This window comes from Lacerta agilis, chromosome 3 (assembly GCF_009819535.1).
Source record: "Lacerta agilis isolate rLacAgi1 chromosome 3, rLacAgi1.pri, whole genome shotgun sequence".
In the NCBI taxonomy this organism is placed as follows: Eukaryota; Metazoa; Chordata; class Lepidosauria; order Squamata; family Lacertidae; genus Lacerta; species Lacerta agilis.
The window spans coordinates 80011093-80030847 of NC_046314.1; the positions used below are offsets into that span (position 1 = coordinate 80011093).

Below are 19755 nucleotides of genomic sequence, written 5' to 3' on the forward strand. Positions count from 1 at the left end.
TCATCCTTTCTTCCAGCTGAAGATATATGAGCAATTATACTTCCAATTAAATTAAATTCCAAGTCCTCTTAGCATTATTCAGTTCACTTCATAAATAATAAAGGATGGAGAAGAGTCAGCTCTAAGTTTCCATCATAAACCTTAAAGTCCTTGCAGTTGGTTTGTTCCGCAGTTTGTGATCTCATCTCTTCTAGCATGTGCCTGTGCTTTAGTCCAATTAAGCTCTAATTACTCTGTTTCTTTTTGGTGGCGTTGGAGGGTTTTTGGCAGGCGAAGTGCGCCCCCCCCCCCCAGCATTACATGCCAGAGCAAGAGCCAGGTACCGAGATGAACTGCAGTGAAGCCTGTTCCCCACCCGTCCTTGGGGGAAATTTGCAAGGATAATTACCCTCAAATATCCTTGTTTTTACCTCACCAACTATCTCCCACTGTCATGGAAGCTGCCAACATTAAGGCAGAGTGGAACCAGAAGCCTAACAGCTTTTTGTTACTGTTTTAAGCTAATACCAATGTCAAACAGATCTAGTTTGTTAATGTTAATTTTGCATTTGCAAAAAAAGAATGTGTTTATCTTGTTCTAATCACATCCTATTGCATAGATCCTGAGGATGAAAGCCACTTACCAAAGCTGCTTAGAATCCATAGTTAAGAAAGACTTTTAACAACACATGCTCAAAGAATCAGAATAAAGAAAATCTGGCGTTTACTAGGATGTTATTTGGCTTCTGATTCCTGAAGATGAAATGAAGCGATTCTAAATAGTAGGGTGATTTATTTTTCTTTTTACTAGCCACAGGTGTCAAGCACACATAACAGTGCAACCACAGAAGAACAGCAGCTTTACTGGGCTAAAGGCACTGGGTTTGGAACTGGTTCTACTGCTTCTGGATGGGATGTGGAACAAGCTTTAACTAAACAAAGACTGGAAGAAGAACACGTCACGTGTCTCTTACAGGTACTGGACAACAGCACAACATTCATACATTGCCAAAAATTACCATTTGGTTTCTTATGTGTATTGGCTGTTTAGTTGTGCTTTAGTGCATTTTCCACAGCATGATCAAAAGACCCTGTCCACAATTCAGAGAACCTTGAGCTTCATTATTCCTCTCTTCCTTTCAGACTTTGTGTTGCATAATCAACCTTTTAAAACACTTGGATGTTTGAAAAATATTATTTGCAGCACATTTGTGGCTCCTCCCTTCTTTGGGAGGAGGGAATGAAATCTGACTTTTTAAGGTGGTGTTTGTAACGGGAGTTATTAAATTCCCCATTAAAATTGTCGTTTTAAAATAATAAAGAATTCTGAACTTTTTTGTTCTAAATATTTTTGTTTGTTTGCCTAGTAATAAAAGCTTTATAATATTGGATTTCTTATTCATCAGATATATCACATGCTCAGTTTAATAAAAGCCTAACTGTTACCTTTCAGCTCACATTCTGTATGACTTGTTCTACTATTATTAATCTAATTTTGACGCATTGTTTTTTAAACTACTCAGGTTTTGGCTAGCTACATAAATCCTGCAGGCAGCACATCAAATGGAGATGTCCAGTCCAGCCACGAAAGTAGAGGACAAAACAGCAATGCCCTTCCGTCAGTTCTGCTAGAACTACTTAGTCAATCATGTCTTATTCCAGCAATGTCATCTTATCTCCGCAATGATTCAGGTAATGTACTGCTCTTTGTTTTTAAAAACAGCATGTTCTAGTCTTGTAAATACATTCCAAGTTTTTATAAAAGTTGCTTTAGATATCAAATTCAAATGTAGCATTTGAAGTTTGGGTAATGTGTGAGAAATTAGTGGCTTGAAGCTGATCATAATTAGTCTGGAAGCAAGTAGAAGTGCAGTTTGGCTGCGAGGTTTTTTGTGTTGGCAGTGTATATTTCCCACTTCTTATTCCTATTTTCTTATGTAAATGTGTGCTATTTAACTTTCATGTCAATTGTCTATATGCAAGTACTGCAGTGATAAGCACTAGAAGCTTCCACAAACACTATACAATGCTACTTTTGGCAGTAGGACTCAAAATTGTTGCAGGTTGAGGGTCTGTCAGCATGTTTTCTCATTCCAATGCCAGCAGTTACCCAAATACATATAGTTCCTCTTCCTGTTGGGTGTGTGCATCCTTGCTTTCTGCAAAGCTGCTTCTGTTGACCTTTGAAGCTCTTGCTGTAGTGCAATTAAGCATGAGGAATTTGTCAAAAGTGGAAATAGGACTTGCCCTGTGTGCACATTAAAGCACTTTAGTGTAAGGTTTTTGCTGTTTGTTCGGCCATAAGAAAGATCCCAGCTGTCTTTGAGCACATTTCGATAATCCTACAACTGCTGAACTAATGTTCGAATTCAGTGTAGTGATATAGCAAATATTCCATCAGTGCAAGGATTTCTTCCTGTGCAATGGAACTTTCTCTCCCTGTCCTCTCCCTGAGTGAAACCTACTGTATATTCTGGCGTATAAGACTACTTTTTAATCCAGGAAAATCTTCTCCAAAATTGGGGGTCGTCTTATATGCCGGGTGGAGAATATGCGGTCGAGTATATCTCAAACTCTATATTTTAACTGGAAAAGTTGGTGGTTGTCTTATACGCCCAGTCTTATACGCCGGAAAATACGGTAAATCTGTTCTCTCAGCCTTGTGGAGCAGATTTGTGGATAGCACAGAGGGAGTTGAGGGAAAGTCCCATTGCATAGACTTGCACAATTATTTAGTTGAATACCACCCCATAGGTGTTTTTGGACTTGACTTGCACTCTACTGCTTTTTCTTCATGATGAGAGTTACTGTGATTTGAAGTTTAATTTCATTAATAAGGCTCTTGCAAGTTTTTTTTTTGTCATTGCCCAAATGCTTTGTCAGGTTCACTGACCTTTTAAAATTAATTCTTGTATGTTTTATGAGTCCATTTCCATGTACTCACTATACCTCCCATTTGATCTTTCCAGAGTATTTGGTAGTATATTTTGCCAGCAGTTTCTGTAGTTGGCTCCTTAGCAATACACATTTCCTATTACAAAAAAACGTTTTACTATCTACATTCTATATCTATATTATCTATACATTTTCAAGTTTCTGATTAATTTTAACCCAGATTCTGACCATATCTACTTAGAAGTTAGTACTGTCAATTTTCATGCAACTGCTTCCATAAGTATGCTCAGGGTTGCAGACTTCATCTTTTTGCCCTGCCAAAGAAGATTATCCAGTGGTTCATAAGGTATCAGTAGGTTAGCATTTGTATTGCCAGGGATGGGGAACCTGTGGCTCTTCAGATGTTGTAGTCAAACTCATTATCTCTGATCACTGGCCAAACATACCCTCTAAGAAGCTCAGGGCAGCGTGCTAACTGAAATGTCTGCCATTTTATCATTATAGCCACCTGTGTAGTACCTTAAGCAAAATGATAGTGTCTGACCCAGATAACTCAGGGAGCTTCATTGCTCAATGAGAAATTTAAACTTGGGATTGATAAACCCAAGTTGACCGCAGCAGCCACTGCTCCTCCACTTTCTGAAGGATGCATGTGTCTACAGTGGAAGTGTAGAAGAGTGGGCTGGCTGGAAAACTAGGATGCCATAAAAGATCGCCTAACAGCCAAGCAAGTAGCAGGAACCAATCATGGTAATTCTGAACTTGGTGGATGGAAAATGGGAAGACTTGTTTGCAGTGTGGAGTGTTCCTGTTCACTGTTCTAGCTAGCTAAACACACTTTCCACAGTGCTCCATTCTGTGTTTTTCCACCTGATTTTTCATTCTGTTCCACAGCAGCCAGTCAATAGTCTGTGTCCACTGAGCATGCTAAGTCTTCATGTGGCTGTTTTGGGGATCCTCACAGGGTTTTTTCCTAAACATTTTTGTACTTCTGCAAACTTTGGGGTTCTTCCAAGCCTGCAGCAATCTCTTTTTTTGTGCATGGATGGTGCTGTTTTGGTTACATGGACAACAGCATTCACAAGCTCCACAATTCAAGTACAGAGCAGTTCAAGTACACAGCTCCCTGAAGCCGCCTAATTGTTTCCTTGTGGCTTGTGGCTGCCCTGTCGTTTCTTGCCCCAAGTAAGCCAGAGTCCCTGCCCAATACAGTATTTTGAACAAAAGTGAAACAAAGCATCCCTTTTTGGATCTCTGACATAATACTGCATTTATAGTTGCCAACTTATAGTTGCCAACTGTTTTAGAGGCATCATTTAAATTAGGAAAATAACACAAACATACATATTGCAAACCTACAACACACTGTCTGTAGAATGCTATGCATCCTAGTTAGCTTGGCCGATTAATAACATCAGACCTAGACCTGTACTGTTAGTGAGCTTCAGAATGAAAACAGGAGGGGGGGAACCCATGTCCAATATGTAGCTGGTTAGATTTTAAAGGAATGGGGAATGTATTTCAGCTTGAGGGCTGCATTCCCTTCTGGGGGCCACACACCAATGGTGGAGAGAATAGCTTGTGCCAATTTTGCCTTTGTACGGTAAACTGGTTTACACACACACACACACACACACACACACACTGTATTCTCCATCCAGACAAGCAAGAGGCATTATCAGGACACATTCTAGGTAGGCAAAAACACTTGAAATGCCAAGCAGGACCCTTTGGGGGGTGGCTTGGGAGAGTTCAGAGGGCAAACAGATGCCTTGGTGGCTCATTCAGACGCTGGGCCTGAGGTTCCCCAGCCATGATGAAATGTGCTCCCACAGAAGAGTCCAAAATGTGGTTGCATTTGGAATGTGTTTGGTCTGTAGATGGCATCAATTTGCTGCAGTAATAATGAAATTCCTACCTACTTAAGTGATGTGCCAGGCTTAATAGCTTAATCAATTTCTTGTATTGAAGAATCAATCAAACCCTGTATCTTAAATCATAATTGAAATCATTCTAAAATACCTTCAAATGGCTCCTAATACTAAGCCCTTCTCTTTGCATTTCCCCCTTGCATTGTATATGCTTTGTTGATTGGTTTAGACCTGCTCATTCAATTAAAATGTTACGAAAACATGCTGTAGTAATTACTTCTTATCGGACTGGCACAATTACAAATAGTCACACATTTTTACTAATGTTGTTTATATGGAAGGGTGGTTACCTGTTCTTTCTATGTCTAGGGCAGCGGTCAGCAAACTTTTTCAGCAGGGGGCCGGTCCACTGTCCCTCAAACCTTGTGGGGGGCCGGACTATATTTTGAAAAAAAATATATGAACGAATTCCTATGCCCCACAAATAACCCAGAGATGCATTTTAAATAAAAGCACACATTCTACTCATTTAAAAACACCAGGCAGGCCCCATAAATAACCCAGAGATGCATTTTAAATAAAAGGACACATTCTACTCATGTAAAAACAGGCTGATTCCCGGACTGTCTGCAGGCTGCATTTAGAAGGCGATTGGGCCACATCCGGCCCCCGGGCCTTAGTTTGGGGACCCCTGGTCTAGGGTAAAATCTAGTGATGTGATATGCATGCATGAGCAGGACAGCTATTCATGGTTTGGATTTTGCCTTCCTCTCTTCCCCCCCACATGTCCCTGAAATCACTCTACAGGGGGCTGCAGAGGGAGGAGAGGGAGGTGAAGCCTCATTCTTTTCACCCAACATTGGAATTCACCTCTTGTTCATTTAAAAACGGGTGGGGGAAGAAAAAGCATATCCTCCTGTGGTACCCTAGTTGTATGGCTTAAGGAAAGTGGTGAATGTGGACAATGTTTAAATTGTGTCTGTAGTGAGAATTATGGAAAGTTAGGTTGATGAAGGCTATTTACACAAACAAACCTGGTTACTTGTGCTTTGCAGTTGATGGATAAAAAGTAAAGGGTAAAGGGGCCCCTGACCATCAGGTCCAGTCGTGTCCGACTCTGGGGTTGCGGCGCTCATCTCGCTCTATAGGCCGAGGGAGCCGTCGTTTGTCCGCAGACAGCTTCCGGGTCATGTGGCCAGCATGACAAAGCCGCTTCTGGTGAACCAGAGCAGCGCACGGAAACGGCGTTTACCTTCCCGCTGGAGCGGTCCCTATTTATCTACTTGCACTTTGACGTGCTTTCGAACTGCTAGGTGGGCAGGAGCTGGGACCGAGCAACAGGAGCTCACTCCGTGGCAGGGATTTGAGCCGCCAACCTTCTGACCAGCAAGCCTTAGACTCTGTGGTTTAACCCACAGCGCCACCTGGGTCCAGTTGATGGATAGTCTTTGGTAAAATAACCTTTGATACGGTAGTTTGAGCTTAGAAGTAAATCAGGGAAATATTGTTTAGCATTGTAATATGGCTTATGCCAATTAAAACTATAACTGTGTGTCCAGCTTCTGCTTGTATCATCTTGCCTTTATTCATGGCCCACTTCTTTATTTCTGATCCCAAATATGGCTTCCCTGTTGCATGCCAGGGAAATAAAGCTCCTCTGTGCTCCTAAAATCCTTTTTATATCTCTGAGTACTTGGCTAGTCTCCCACGCATTAGTTTAGATGTTCGCAGTAAACATGGTTAAATTAAGATTAAGGAATCAGTGCTTTCACTGGGTAGAGAATTTGGTTCCTGGGAGGGCTGGGATCAACCCACCCATCTCTAGGCCCCAGTTCCCCACCTATAAAGTGACCTTCATGGTGCTTTAGGAATGAGCATTATGTAAAAGATTAAATAGCAACAGCCTTGTTCTGTATCTACACTTATTATAAATATTTCATTTAAAAAAAAATGTATGCATGTGTGTGTATGTATATATCTCATTTAATAAATTGCTCCCCCCCACCACCAAACATAGCATGCTGGAACTAGAAGTTTCCGAATTATTCTGAATTTTAAAAGCTTTATTCAGAGGATGGCCTGGCAGTACTATGAAGATGGTCCTTTTAAAGAATTGGTTTGGTTTGAAAGTAGAATGTGAAAAAATGGAATTGTATGTACATTTTCCTTCAGAAATAATAATGGCTCAATAGCACAGCCCTATGCCTGTTTACTTAGAAGGAAATCCCAATGGGTTCAATGCAGATTAGTCCCAAGTAAGTGTGAACTTGATTGCATCCTTTGTATCCTTCCAAACTCAACAATAACTTCCTTTGATTAATTCGATGGAATTTTAAGTATGTGAATCCAGGCCATAGGCAGTATGCAACTTGGAGAAAGAAGCTATCTGGTTTGGTTACTTACATGCAACTCCAAATTCCAATTAATCAAGTTGAATCACGACCAAGTTAGTTGAACTTTAGTCCTATTTAAATAAATGGAACTTGCCACGTTATAATTTCAATGGAAAACAAAGTTCACGTAACACAAGTTCCAGCTCATTGTATTTGTTTTCTGAATCTAGCTGAATTAAGAATTTCTGTAGCTTTTTCCAAACACTTTAAGCTATGAGAGAGCCTTAAAAAAAAATTAAGGTCATTTTTAAAAATGGATAAATCTTTCCAAAGAAATGCAAACTACATTTTGTAGTACAAATATTTTTAAATGTTCTCTTTTGTATAGAACATCTTTCACAGGCATGGGTTGAAAAATTGATATCCAAAGGCAAAAATACTGACATGATTGTCAGCTGCATAATGATTAAAAGTATTGCTGAAGAATAGTCATTTAAAATTTTATTTACTCATAATACAGTACTTTACAGTGCTCTTTTTTCTACACTTCATATATAGTTGTGTAAATTTTAGCACATAATGATAGTTTTAAAACGAACTGGACTCCTCCCACCCTGGTTGTCCACCTACACAGAGGTACATAGTCACATATCCAAAAGCATAATTGGGTCAAGTAAATAAAACATCTTGTAGGAGGGTTTTATGGCACCATTATCTTTTTTTATTTTTTACCTGCTTATATATGCCTTGCATATTCATTGGCAGTAGAATGCCATATGCATCTCCAGTATTTGAGCTTCCGCAGTCATCAGTGAGAAGTTGAATATCTGTCATTTCTATAATTTAATTGTCTTAACTGGGTTCACAGACGTGCTTTGCAGTCACTGGTCTTGTGCCTCTAAATAGGCACTTCTCACTGGAATGTGTTTGATAGATTCTGTTTCCTGTTGGGTAGTGTTCACCAACCTTGCTTGCCATTGCTGGTCTTTTCGCGCTATGTGCTGCTCCTCCGAGTTGCTAGAAAACGGTCAAAGTGTTGTGTAGATGTAAACGAAAACAATTACAAATAGATTAAGCACTGTTCCGATGATTCCCAGCAGAGCTAAAACAGATTCCTCCTTTTCCTCACTCTCTTCTTGCCTTTTTACATCTTCTAGTGTTGTGATGGCAGAGCTCCTCATTTTTCCTGCAAATGTCTTCACCAGTGTTCCTACAGCTGGCTAAAAGGGAGAAGAAAAAATTACTCCACATAGTAACTTGGAATTGGTTCACACTCACTCTCTCTTCCACACACCCTTGGTCACTTGCCCCCTCCCCTACTCAGTCTCTGTGTGTGTCTATACTGTTATAGTGTATCATTTTGTTTTTCACAATAGAGAGTGGGAAATGTGTTTTGTTGCAGGATGATTTAAATTAGGAACCTGTACCTGCTCTGCTTTAATACAGCTGTACTTCCTATTTTAAGAAAGTTGTTATCAGTTGTCTCTCCACTGATAGCCCAATCACTGGAAATAGCCAGGTGTTTATATATCTTTATGATGGAATATTGAAGTGCAAATTTCCTAATGTAGAAATAGTAAGTGTGGTTAGTCTTCCTTGTGAAAAAGTAGGCTAGTTTTAATAGGCTTTATAAATCCCCACAATTGTGTGCTTCTAGAACAAACACAAAATACAGAATGCATGCAATCCCCCTGAAAGAAAAATATATCGTAAAGATGTTTTCATGTGATTTTCATACATGTTTTTATACATTACTGCATTAGAAAGGCTTGGAAAATGTGTGTCTCGTGTGGAATATCAGCCATTTGGTAAATTGTCTGTTTTCTGAGATGATGAAATACATTTAAGCTGCACCCTGTACACATTTACCTGAAGCCCCTTGAACTCAGTAGGGCTTTCTTCTGAGTATGTGACTGTGCTGTAGTTAAAGCTTTTAGTTGCATAGTTCTGCCTATAATCTTAATGTGTTTTGGTATCAAGTGTGCAATTTTACTTATTTGCTGTCTGTTGCCTTTAAATGTTACTGTTGAAAAATTTTGTTAGTGTGGTCAGAATGTTATGCCTAATGGTTGTGCATGTTTACACACATAACATTCAGAAAGACATTCTATGTTACAATGGTCTTGGCTTCTCCTGAAGTCTCATGGATCTTTTTATTATTACCATTGCATTTAAAGGTAAAATGCTGGTAGCAATCTAAATAAATAAATACATTTTTGAATAAAGATTTTTAAAAGCCTCTCTTACCCTACATTGCATCAGGAATAAAATCTCATCAGACATGCTGCTTACTCCTCACTGCAGTGGAGAAACAGCCTTATCTTCATGGAGGGCTGTTCTTTTCACTCAAAGCAGAAATTATATGCATGCATGAACAATTTCTTGATAGATTAATCTGTGGATGCGATAATATTACAAAATCTTCCGAGAAATGTAGGCATTATTTTGGTTATCCACTGAAACGATGCGTTGTTAGTAAAGAAACCTCTGCTCTGCATATCCAGGTTGCATGTTTCTTCCCTGTTTAAATATTGAATTCTTCCATAAGATGAAACATTTTCTGTGCAAACAGTGATTATAGCATTAAGGCTCCAGTTAAAATTTAATCTCCCACTTCTTGTCCTGTATATGTAGCTGTTCCCCAAGACATTCCAATGGAATGGTCGTTTGACATCTTCTCGATGTGGGTAACTCTCTGGATATGTTTCTCTCGTGTAGCTGAGTTGTAAATCCAAATGTAGCAGATATTAGTCTGTTTACATTTTTGTCCAGAAGGAAGGAAGTTTCTTGTTTGCTCTGGGGTTAGGAGTGTTGCACACCTGCATTCAAAGCATCTAACAAATAATTCCAAGGCATTCTTCGGAGCATTGCATAACTTAGCAGCCAGTCAAATCTGAGGAGTGGAATGACAGTGGCTTCAGTTGCATGCTGTAGTGAGTGGTGACATTGATTAAACATGCAGTTGGCACTTGCTGAATAAAGAACAAGCTACAAGTCACCCTTGCAGACAGTGAATTGCATAACAATACACGGTGGTTCTGCTGTTTCATTGTCAGGCCAGTCACATTTTAATCCAGTAACAACTGTGAAAGTGTACTGTGTAGAATAAAGCCAAGTTAGCTGTGTGTCAGGGTTTTCTGACAATGTGCTCTGTTACAAATAGATGACATTACGGCATTCATGCTGAAACAGCCTGCCTGGGTGCTGTTGTTTTTTTTGGTCCCTTTCATTCTTCTGCTTGTAGGCTATTGTTTTGGGATGGAATTTCCTTTTAATGTGCATTCATTCCTCTCTTGTGCTCTACCCGAAGAATACAGGTCAGTGTGAACGTTGTCAACATAATACAATTTACAAAAGAAAATGTTCGCCATCTATTGTGGTAGGAAGCAATAACTTGAAATAATTTGGTGTATAAATTCTGGATCTAAGTGTTTTTCAGGCTGGTGTGTGAGATTTGTATGTGATACTTGTTCAGTATTATTATTATTTTTGTATTTATAGTTAACTTTTGTAGGTGGTTGTCTCACTGGAAGGCATTTCAGTATTTATTCATTAACAGATACATGGAGATTGCTATTGAATGAAAACTGTGTTTGGTTGCATGCAGTGTCTGTGTGATGTACAACTGGCTTCCCTTGTCTACAGATGTGTTCTTTCTGTGAACATTTTTTTTAGGAGGGGCTCCTCCCAGGAAAATCTTGTGGTTTCTGTGATTTTCCTTTTAAAGGAATTAAAAGCCTCAAAAGGTACATGCAGAATAAAAGAATAGTGTTGCTGTTTTAAATTTGATATGTAACTAAGAGTCCGCAATAAAATGGAAACATTCTAAAACTGCAGTACTAATAGTATGGCCTTCTTCAGTGTAAAGCAGCACATTTTTTTATATATTACAGACATTCTTAATACTAACTAAGCTTTGCATGAAAAATCTTAAGACATTTTCATGTCCAAAAGCAACTGGGGAAATGGTATTGAGACATGTGTTATTGTTTACATGACTTGAGTTCCATCATATATCCTATTCCTATTTTAAAAAGAGGGTGCATGTTCAAGCATGAGTACTGAAACAGAGTCCATATGTTGATCTGTATGTGATTGATTCCTGCAAAACAAGCCTCTTTAAAATATGCTTTAAAAATACATGGAATTTAAATGCATGAAAGGAATTATCAACAGTTGTCTGGTATATATGTTTATTGGCTAGAAATAATATTTCATTTTAAAAAAAATTAAGTAATATCCTTATAATAAATCAGTCAGCATCCTGTTCTGTAATACAAATCGATGTGCAATAGCAAGCATGTCTCCAGGTGCTAATATGAAACTTGAATTTCCAGACCTGAATGCCTCTATTCTTGATCTATTTTAATTGGATTTTCTGGTAAAAACAAAAACAAAACCCCCACTATATTTATCCTAATCTGTCTTCAGCCATATATCTGAGTTCTCTGGAATCCAAAAATGTGCGTGGTTGATCAAAATAACTAATTTACTATTTCAAGCCTTGGTAAAGTCAGATATCAATATTGTTCAAGTTAAATGTATATGTTTAACATTTAGGTAAATAATATTTGCTCCTGAACTCCTAAAGCAGCATGCAGAGCTATAAAAACAGACAATCCCTGCCCTTAAGCTTGCAATTGGAAAAGATACAGCACAAAAGGCAAATGGATTGGAAAAGAGAAGGAAATAAGCAAATTTAAGTACCAGTTCTTGGGTGCCAGTATCTTGCACAATCTGCTGGAATTTTAATAGTTCAAGGAGAACAGGAGCCAAAAGTTTCTGGTCTGGCCCTGAATCCCTTTTCTTCCCTGCTCTGCTGCAGCTTGATGGAATGCCAGGTAACAATTGATGAGGGATGGAAGTGGCTTATCAGCTAAGCTGCCGATATTGGTAGCTCTGCATCTCCCACTGCTCAATAATATGAATATTCTATAAATAACTAATGTTATTTCCTCTTAAAAGCAATAGTAATTTACTATTACTGAATTAATAAATACTTAAGTGACTCTACCCCCCCCCATAGCCTCTGTTGGCAGTGCTTATCCAGATTGAGAATTGTTTGACTTTTTCTGTTCTTAAATTGAGCACATCTTCATACCTACCATACTCTGCAACTTTTCTATGTGAAGGGACTGCTAACATCAACAACAGCATCTCATACAAGCTTGTTTACAGAATGAAAAGGCAATCTATTACTGATTTTAGCATTCCATTTCTATATTTCAGATATAATGTAAGACTACGATACACAATAAGATTTCAGAAGTCACACTAAACTTAGCGCCACACTAAACATAGCGTGACAAAAATAAGTCACCGCAAGCCCCACACTTATGCACTTCCCCTTCCTGCCCCTGCACAAGTTATGTTTCTGGTTTTGCTTAGCCACAGCTTGTCCTGTTACCCAAGTCAAAGTATGATTAATGTTTGAAAGAAGTTCACTTCAAACTGTGACTTGACTTAGCATTAGCCACAGTTTATCGTTTGAATAGCATGATAAACTGTGTTTAATGAAAATCAGGAGGGGAAGCATATGAGTGTGATTTAGATTGACATCTCAACACCATCAGTACATCAGTTTGTTACTTTTTAAATAAAAACACTTCTCCAAATATAAGCTCTTTCAACCCCCCCCCCCTTTTTGAGCCACAAGACTCTCCCCTTTTATCTAGAGCAGGTATTGACAAACCAAACGTGCATTTGGTGAGCCATTTTTTAACCTTTTACCATATACTTGCATGGTGGTAGCGCTCCTGTTGTGACTCACCTTGGATCATGCTGCAACCCATCCTTCCATCTTCTAAGTTGCTAAAGGCCCAAGGACAACGCACTTGGGAATGTTTATTTATTTATTTAGCAATGCTTTGAAGTTGCTTTTCTGGACAACACCATCCAACATGACTTACAGCATTGGAGGGGAAACCCACCATGATGACAACAACCTTGCATTTAAGAATTCATCTGGTTGCTGGATAATGAAATAGTTCAATGTGCAACAGCTATTTAGCTATAACAGCCTATTGAAGGACTTTTAACATTGTGACCTCATTTTAATTCATGGCACTACAAGATTACAGGTTAAATCTTGTGCAACAGTGTTGAATGAAGTCAATCAATTATCTACAAAGCAGCTAAAGCAGCATTGTGCAACTAAGGTAGCAAATAACCACCATGTTAAATAACAGCTGGAGCTGTATTCTTGTGATGTGACACTTTTGATACAATTAAAACTCTGGTGAAATACCTTCTACAATAGACAAAGTAAATATTTTTGTAAATATAGTCAGCCCCATCCAAACATTTGTTTTGTTGTTTTACAAGTAAAGCACATGTTTCTTGATATAACTTTGACATTCAGCAGACCATTATTACTATGGTATTTGTCCAGTTTTAGTTCTTTATAAGTCATTTTAACCTATAGATCCTAAGAACATATGTTAGCTTCTGTATAAAATCGGATATTTCCAGAACTTCAGGCAATATTTCATGGCATATGTACATCCAATCAAATGGATTTCATTACATGATTAGAGGAGTGATAAATTTACATCATGAACAGTGTATGTTGGGAAATCTGAATATTCTAATGATTATTTTACATAAGAGTGTACTATGCAGACATTGCACATTTTCTTGTGTTGGGAAAATTAAGCAGTTGGAATTCAGCACTGACATGGATAACAGTGTGCCAAAATTTGTAGGGTCCAACCAAGTGCAGTATGGTAAGAGAACAGAATCTTGTTTTAAAACATTTTACCCAAAGAACTAAAACAGAATATAACATATTGTAGCAGCAAACTTTAGACTGCAATACAAATTCCCAAGCCTATCATTAAAATATCTTCTATCTAGATATCTTAGTTTTTTGTGTCTCTGTAAATCACACAAGGAACAATGAAGGCATAAATAAGGTAGTTATTCTTACACTTTCAGTGCTCACCTTATATCTGTCTGGGCAACCACTCATCACAGTTCAAATGATTACAGTGCACTTGCCAATACAGTGGTAGCCTACCCCGTGTTACGCATGCAATCAGTTCCGAACGCCCCCCAAAAAGAAAAAATCGGAAATAGCGCGATTTGAGCGCTTCTGTGCATGCGCGAAGTGCGCAGAAGTGTTCTGCGCATCTGGGGGTCGCGTGCGCTCCAGAAACGCTTCCGGGTTGCGGGCGTTCTTAACTCGAACGTTCGCAACCTGGGGTGTGCGTAACCCAGGGTTCCACTGTAACCTCATTGTTGCAGTAACCCATGGCAAATTTTCTAATACTTGTACTTTAGATCTAATTATACCTTACTGAAGAGAATTATTGAATGGAGGAATTATTGAATGCCTATTTTCAAATAAGAATAAAGGGTGACTTGGATAAACTTAATGAGAAACAGTAAATAAAAAAAATGGAATGAAAAGGAATAATTGCACAAATGCCTATAGGCAGGGTATGAATGTACTGCTGTTCCATGGGAGCACAGAATGTGATATTGAAAGTAGACTTCTGCTTTCAGTGAATCATTACTCTCATTTTTGGAAAGAAATAAACAAGTTTCAAGTCCCTATGGTTGCTTGAAAGTATGTGGACAAGGGCTGCTGAAATCTCAGAAAAACAGAGGAATTGCCAGATTAGAATTTCAGTAGTTGGGAAGAAGTGTTTCCACGCCCCTTCCCTTTTCTCTGACATTGTAGAATGAATTGTGCAAAATAGGAAAATGATAAATTACACAAACCTAATAAACAGAATGCTAGCCATGTCTTTGAAACTAACAAGTCCCAGTTGTTGTCTTGCAAACAACAATTTGATTGCCATTTTCAGAATCGAGCAATTGTTAAAATAATCAGTAGTAAAAAGACACACATCTATAGTACTATATTTTTTCTAGAAACTGTAGAGACTTTGGTTACAGCATCATGTTTACTTTACTTTACCAGAATTCTTAATTGAAGTTTTTAAAGGAATATAAAGTGATTGCAGCTTTGTCTTTTTAAATGGTTCCGGAGTCCTTCCTTATGGTGGCAGAAGTGCATTCACCTCACCTAGCTTTTTACTCAACATTTTGATATTAAAATTGGAATATAGTGGCATTTTTGGCACAGATAGAGCTGCTAAGCTATCTGAAAAGAATGAAAATGTTTCCTTCTTTCTTTTTCCTTTTTCTCTATTAGATAAATGATGGCCCACCTATCTTGTACAGAGTTCTCTGGGCAAGCTCTTCTTTCAAAAGCAACAGGACTATAGAGTGTTAATTAGACATTTCATAAAAGACTAGCCTCCGGTTGTTGCTTAAATAGAAAAAGCAAAAGGCAGTAGAGCGTGAAGTATTTGGAACTGACACTATAGCCTCTAGCTTAGACTGTGTTCATATATCGTATGTTTGAAAAGGTACAGTAAGGAAGCAGAGATCAGGAAAGGCTGCAATTCTGAATTATTTGGAAACAGGAAACAGAAGCTTGACATTTGTTAAGAAACGTATTTTCTGAAGTGCTAAATATTTGGCTGTTCTTGTAGAACAAGATTGCTATTAAACACTTTAATAAAATAACGAAAACTGTGCTATCTTTCCTTCTTAAGTACTATGGTCACTATTTTAAATCTTTGGCATGTTAATGGGATTTTCAGGGATCTAATTAACTAAAAGACCCCAAGGGTTTCAGGCTCATTAGCATTATTGGTTCATGACTATGAAGTCCTCAAGAACAACTGAAATTATCACATAGTATTCAGTGGATAGCACAGTTGCTCCAGAAAGATGCTCTTTGGAGATTTTCTCTGCTTTGTGCTGCGTAGCACATGTTTTTATATTTTTGTAGTATTAGGAATGAATGTCTAACTTAATTTTTGTTTTGTTTGCTTTGGTAAGCGTGGATTGTGATGCTTATGCCTTTTGGCACTTGAGGAACAGAGACATACAAAGAAACCAATCTCTTTTCATTTCATACTTCATTCAAAAATGGTTTTCAGATGAGGCTGGTTGTATTATTCTTAGAGTAATGTTGATGGAGATGTGCAACATTCTGTTAAACAGCATTCAGGTTTTTGAGATTTTTTTTCTCTTTAAAAGCCTCGTCCAAAGCATTACCTTGTGTTGGATAGGTGACTGTTTTCTATAGTTGTATGAATTCTGCAGAATCCAGTGACCTTCCAAGGTTAACCCCACCCCCGATTCTGGGAGGCCTTTTACTTCTCCACAAAAGTGGTGGTTCTGTAAATTTCATAGGTGGGTGTAAAATTCTAAACTTCTTTTGCACCCTGAATTTCCTCCCCAAAGATTTCCCTGTGCAGGCTTGACAGCACAAGCGGGAAAGACTCTGAAAGAGTGAATTAGGGCACTTGACAAGGTTCCCCATCTGCTCTTTTAGACTACTTCCAACACACTGACAGTATACACAATTGATGCATAAAGAGTGCCTCTAATGTCAACCAGTTCTCCCGAAATTCTCAGAAATATCACACCTCAGTGTTTGTGGGGTGCTTTTGTATTGTGAAAACCAGCCATGATTTTTAAAAATGCAGGGGGGATTTTTCAAAACATCCCTGTGCTGCTTTGACTGAAATTCAGGAGCAGCCATGAAACCTGAGCCCAAATTATTAGCAGCTGTAGGTTTTATTGGGTGGGTGGGTAGCACTTAGTGTTTTTTTGCTTTTATTTATGACATTTATATCCAGCTCTTTTATACCTTTATGCAAAAAGGCTCTCAGAGCCGCTTAGAAAAATCAATACTGTGATGGCCCCTGCCCTTGGGCTCACAATCTAAAGATGTGACAAAACAAGGAAAAGGGAATAGGAGAGAGCAGTTATACAGTTCTGTTTGTGTGGATTTCTTGCCACCTAGAAGAGCAGCAAATATTGGCAGTTCTTGGTGACCCTTAATAAATAGTCCCTCCAGGCGCTCATCCTGGAGCCAGAGCAGGCGACAACACCCAGGTCAGGAGGACAGGGCAGCTCTTGCCCCATATCTCTTCCCTCAGAAAGCTAACTTGATGGCTATTAGAATCCGCACAGGAGGAGGCTAAATTAGCCAAGGGGACCAGAACCTGAGTGTAGGGTGTGGAAGTGTGTTGCATTGTTCTAGGGTGGAAGTTTTGCCTTGGAAGCTCTCCCTTGCTGAGACTGCACACTATAAACTTGCTTCAAAGTTGCCTTCAACACCTAATGATAAAAAGGTGGGAATTAAATCTGCATGAATAAATAGTATAGCCCACGACACTTCATAATGTGGTATATGGTACAGGGACTGGATTGAATCAAAAAATAAAAAGATGGGGAACAGTGCATTCATCGCAGGAAGAATTCATTTTACACTCTTTATGTCAAACTTGACATTACAATGAATGCATATGGCTGCCACTGAAAATGGCACCCTATAGTCCCAACTTGCCTCGTGTTGTGAAGTCATTTTTTTTCTTTTTTTTGCATTTATATAACATTCACATTAAACCACAGAGCCTAGGGCTTGCTGATCAGAAGGTCTGCAGTTCGAATCCCCGCGACGGGGTGAGCTCCTGTTGCTTGGTCCCTGCTCCTGCCAACCTAGCAGTTCAAAAGCACAAAGTACAAGTAGATAAATAGGTACCACTCCGGCGGGAAGGCAAACGGGGTTTCCGTGCGCTGCTCTGGTTCACCAGATGTGGCTTAGTCATGCTGGCCACATGACCCGGAAGCTGTACGCTAGCTCCCTCGGCCAGTAAAGTGAGATGAGCGCCGCAACCCCAGAGTCGTCCACGACTGGACCTAATGGTCAGGGGTACCTTTACCCTTACCTTGACATCCACAGCCAGTTATTACAGTTACATTTAGTGGGAGCAAGGAAGTTCAGAATATCCTGTATTGGGGCAGAAAAAGATTTATGATGTGGGTTTGGGCAGCATCTGCTTATTTAACATTATCATCTGGTTTATAACTTATGAGCTGGTTGTGAGTCATGAGTGGAATAGTGAATAGAAGAAAGGAAAACAGGTTTCAACACCCAGTGTAACTGATGGAAGGTGTGAGAATTATTTTATAGACTTACCGTAACTTCCCATCAATTCTGTCTCTTGTATGTTATTTTTTAAAATAATAGGTGATACTGCATGATAGCCATTGTTTGCCTTATTTTCCATTTTGGTTCCATATGCTCTGTTCATCCTGTTCTTTGAGGATATAGATTTCAGTGCTACAAAAGGGTTTTTTATTGTCATCCGTAGCCAATTAAGCTATGGTAAATGGTTTGGAAAAAGAATTTAGAGCTGCTCAATATTATCTATTTCATGGTCCATTAGGCTTGGTTATTCTTAGTTTGGAATGTTCAGGAGAGCAAAAGAATAGTTATGTTTAGAGATGTCTTCTTCTGATGTACTGTTGAAAGCACTGTTCCTGTTCTTACTGATATCTTTAATATACTTTTGTCAAAACTGGTATAAATATCCAAGATTAAATGTAGTGTACTGTCAATCCCACAGTGAATGAGGAAATAGCTGTGTATGAACTATTTTTATTGTATCAGGTAATGTGTAGCTTCAGCCCAACTTCTTTATTATCTTCAGCAGTTCCTGAATGTAAGTGTGCTGGCAAGCTTTGTAAGATACTAAAACTCTTTTTTAAAAATTACATTTCTATAGTGAAATAAAAATACTATGTACACTGATACCTCATGATGGGAGTTAAATTGAAGTTTTTTTAAAAAAACCTTAAATTGCCATGGTACTGTGCTATGGAGTGTCGACAAGAGCCATTTGCATGAATTGCTATATCTACCATCTAGATAATTTTTTTTCCAGCAGACAGGCTGTTCAGATTTCTATTTTGTATTAGTTAAGGCTTTGTTCTAACCTTTTCCTCCATCCCTCCAGCTAAATTGTTAGACTTTAGAGAGAATAAAATTCCATGACACTAATGAATGTGCTGTTTTTGAAAGAATGCTGTGTTTCGTGTGGGCTTGGATTCTGTGTAGCAGTGCTATAACAACTGAGTTGTGGAACTCCCTTCCTACAGAGGTGCACCTTGCAATTCCATTATACAGCTTTCAGCAGTTGTTGAAGATGGCACTTGATCACGCTGGCTTTTGACACTTGAGATGTGTATTTTTAGGACCCACCTCACTTTTGTTGTTTTAAACTGTTTTCCATATTGTGTTTTAATATTAATGTTGTGTTTTAATTGTTGTATCTTGCCCTGGGACCTTAGGGTGGGTAGTAAATAACAATAGTAGTATTCACAGGTACTGATTTTTGCTTGCTTTGCATATTCAAGCGTATGGATATAGCTGAGATGTGTTTGTGTGAAATAAGCAATGCAGCATTCTACTAAAGCAGACACAGGTCAGAAAAGAAGGCACATTCTTATGGCTGACATCCTTTCACATTAACCAGCTCACTGCCTCCAGGGTCTCTCCTTATGGAAGGACACATACAGACAAGCCCACTGATTGAGATTCTTGGTAGTTCCAGTAAAGTTTGGCTGGCTTCATTCAAGGTATATCACTGCATAGAATATGAATGATTTCCCATGTTTCTGGCAGCAGCTTACTTCCTGGTTTTTGGAATACTTTACATATGAACTTTTAGGAAACGATCAGCTTGTATCCAGGATAGTCCTTATGCTTGTGGAAGAACTTCTGCTTGAACAATGGGACTCATCCCTCTGCACAGACATACCCCCCCCCCCAAAAAAAAATGTTCTGGAGGATTCTGGGGAAATCC

General features: G+C 38.7%; 1 protein-coding gene and 1 long non-coding RNA gene across 11 annotated transcripts in view; one reads left to right on the top strand and one right to left on the bottom strand.

Moving 5' to 3' along the window:
- BIRC6 (baculoviral IAP repeat containing 6) overlaps positions 1-19755 on the top strand; it is a 137569-nt gene that overhangs the window by 94496 nt on the left and 23318 nt on the right. For 8 of the 9 annotated variants that reach the window (XM_033144475.1, XM_033144479.1, XM_033144484.1 and 5 more), the window contains 2 exons: positions 791-955; positions 1503-1671. In XM_033144475.1, coding sequence (XP_033000366.1) covers positions 791-955; positions 1503-1671 — 334 coding nt within the window. The remainder of the gene's footprint in view (positions 1-790; positions 956-1502; positions 1672-19755) is intronic. The other variant, XM_033144477.1, reaches the window with a different exon arrangement.
- Positions 7558-11900, bottom strand: LOC117044083. Of its 2 annotated transcripts, XR_004426268.1 has the most exons (3): positions 11786-11900; positions 9326-9971; positions 7558-8298 (listed from the first exon to the last, which is right to left on the bottom strand). It is a non-coding gene; the product is annotated as an uncharacterized LOC117044083 (long non-coding RNA). The 2 variants fall into 2 exon arrangements; XR_004426267.1 differs by lacking the exon at positions 11786-11900 and having other exon boundaries at positions 9326-10390.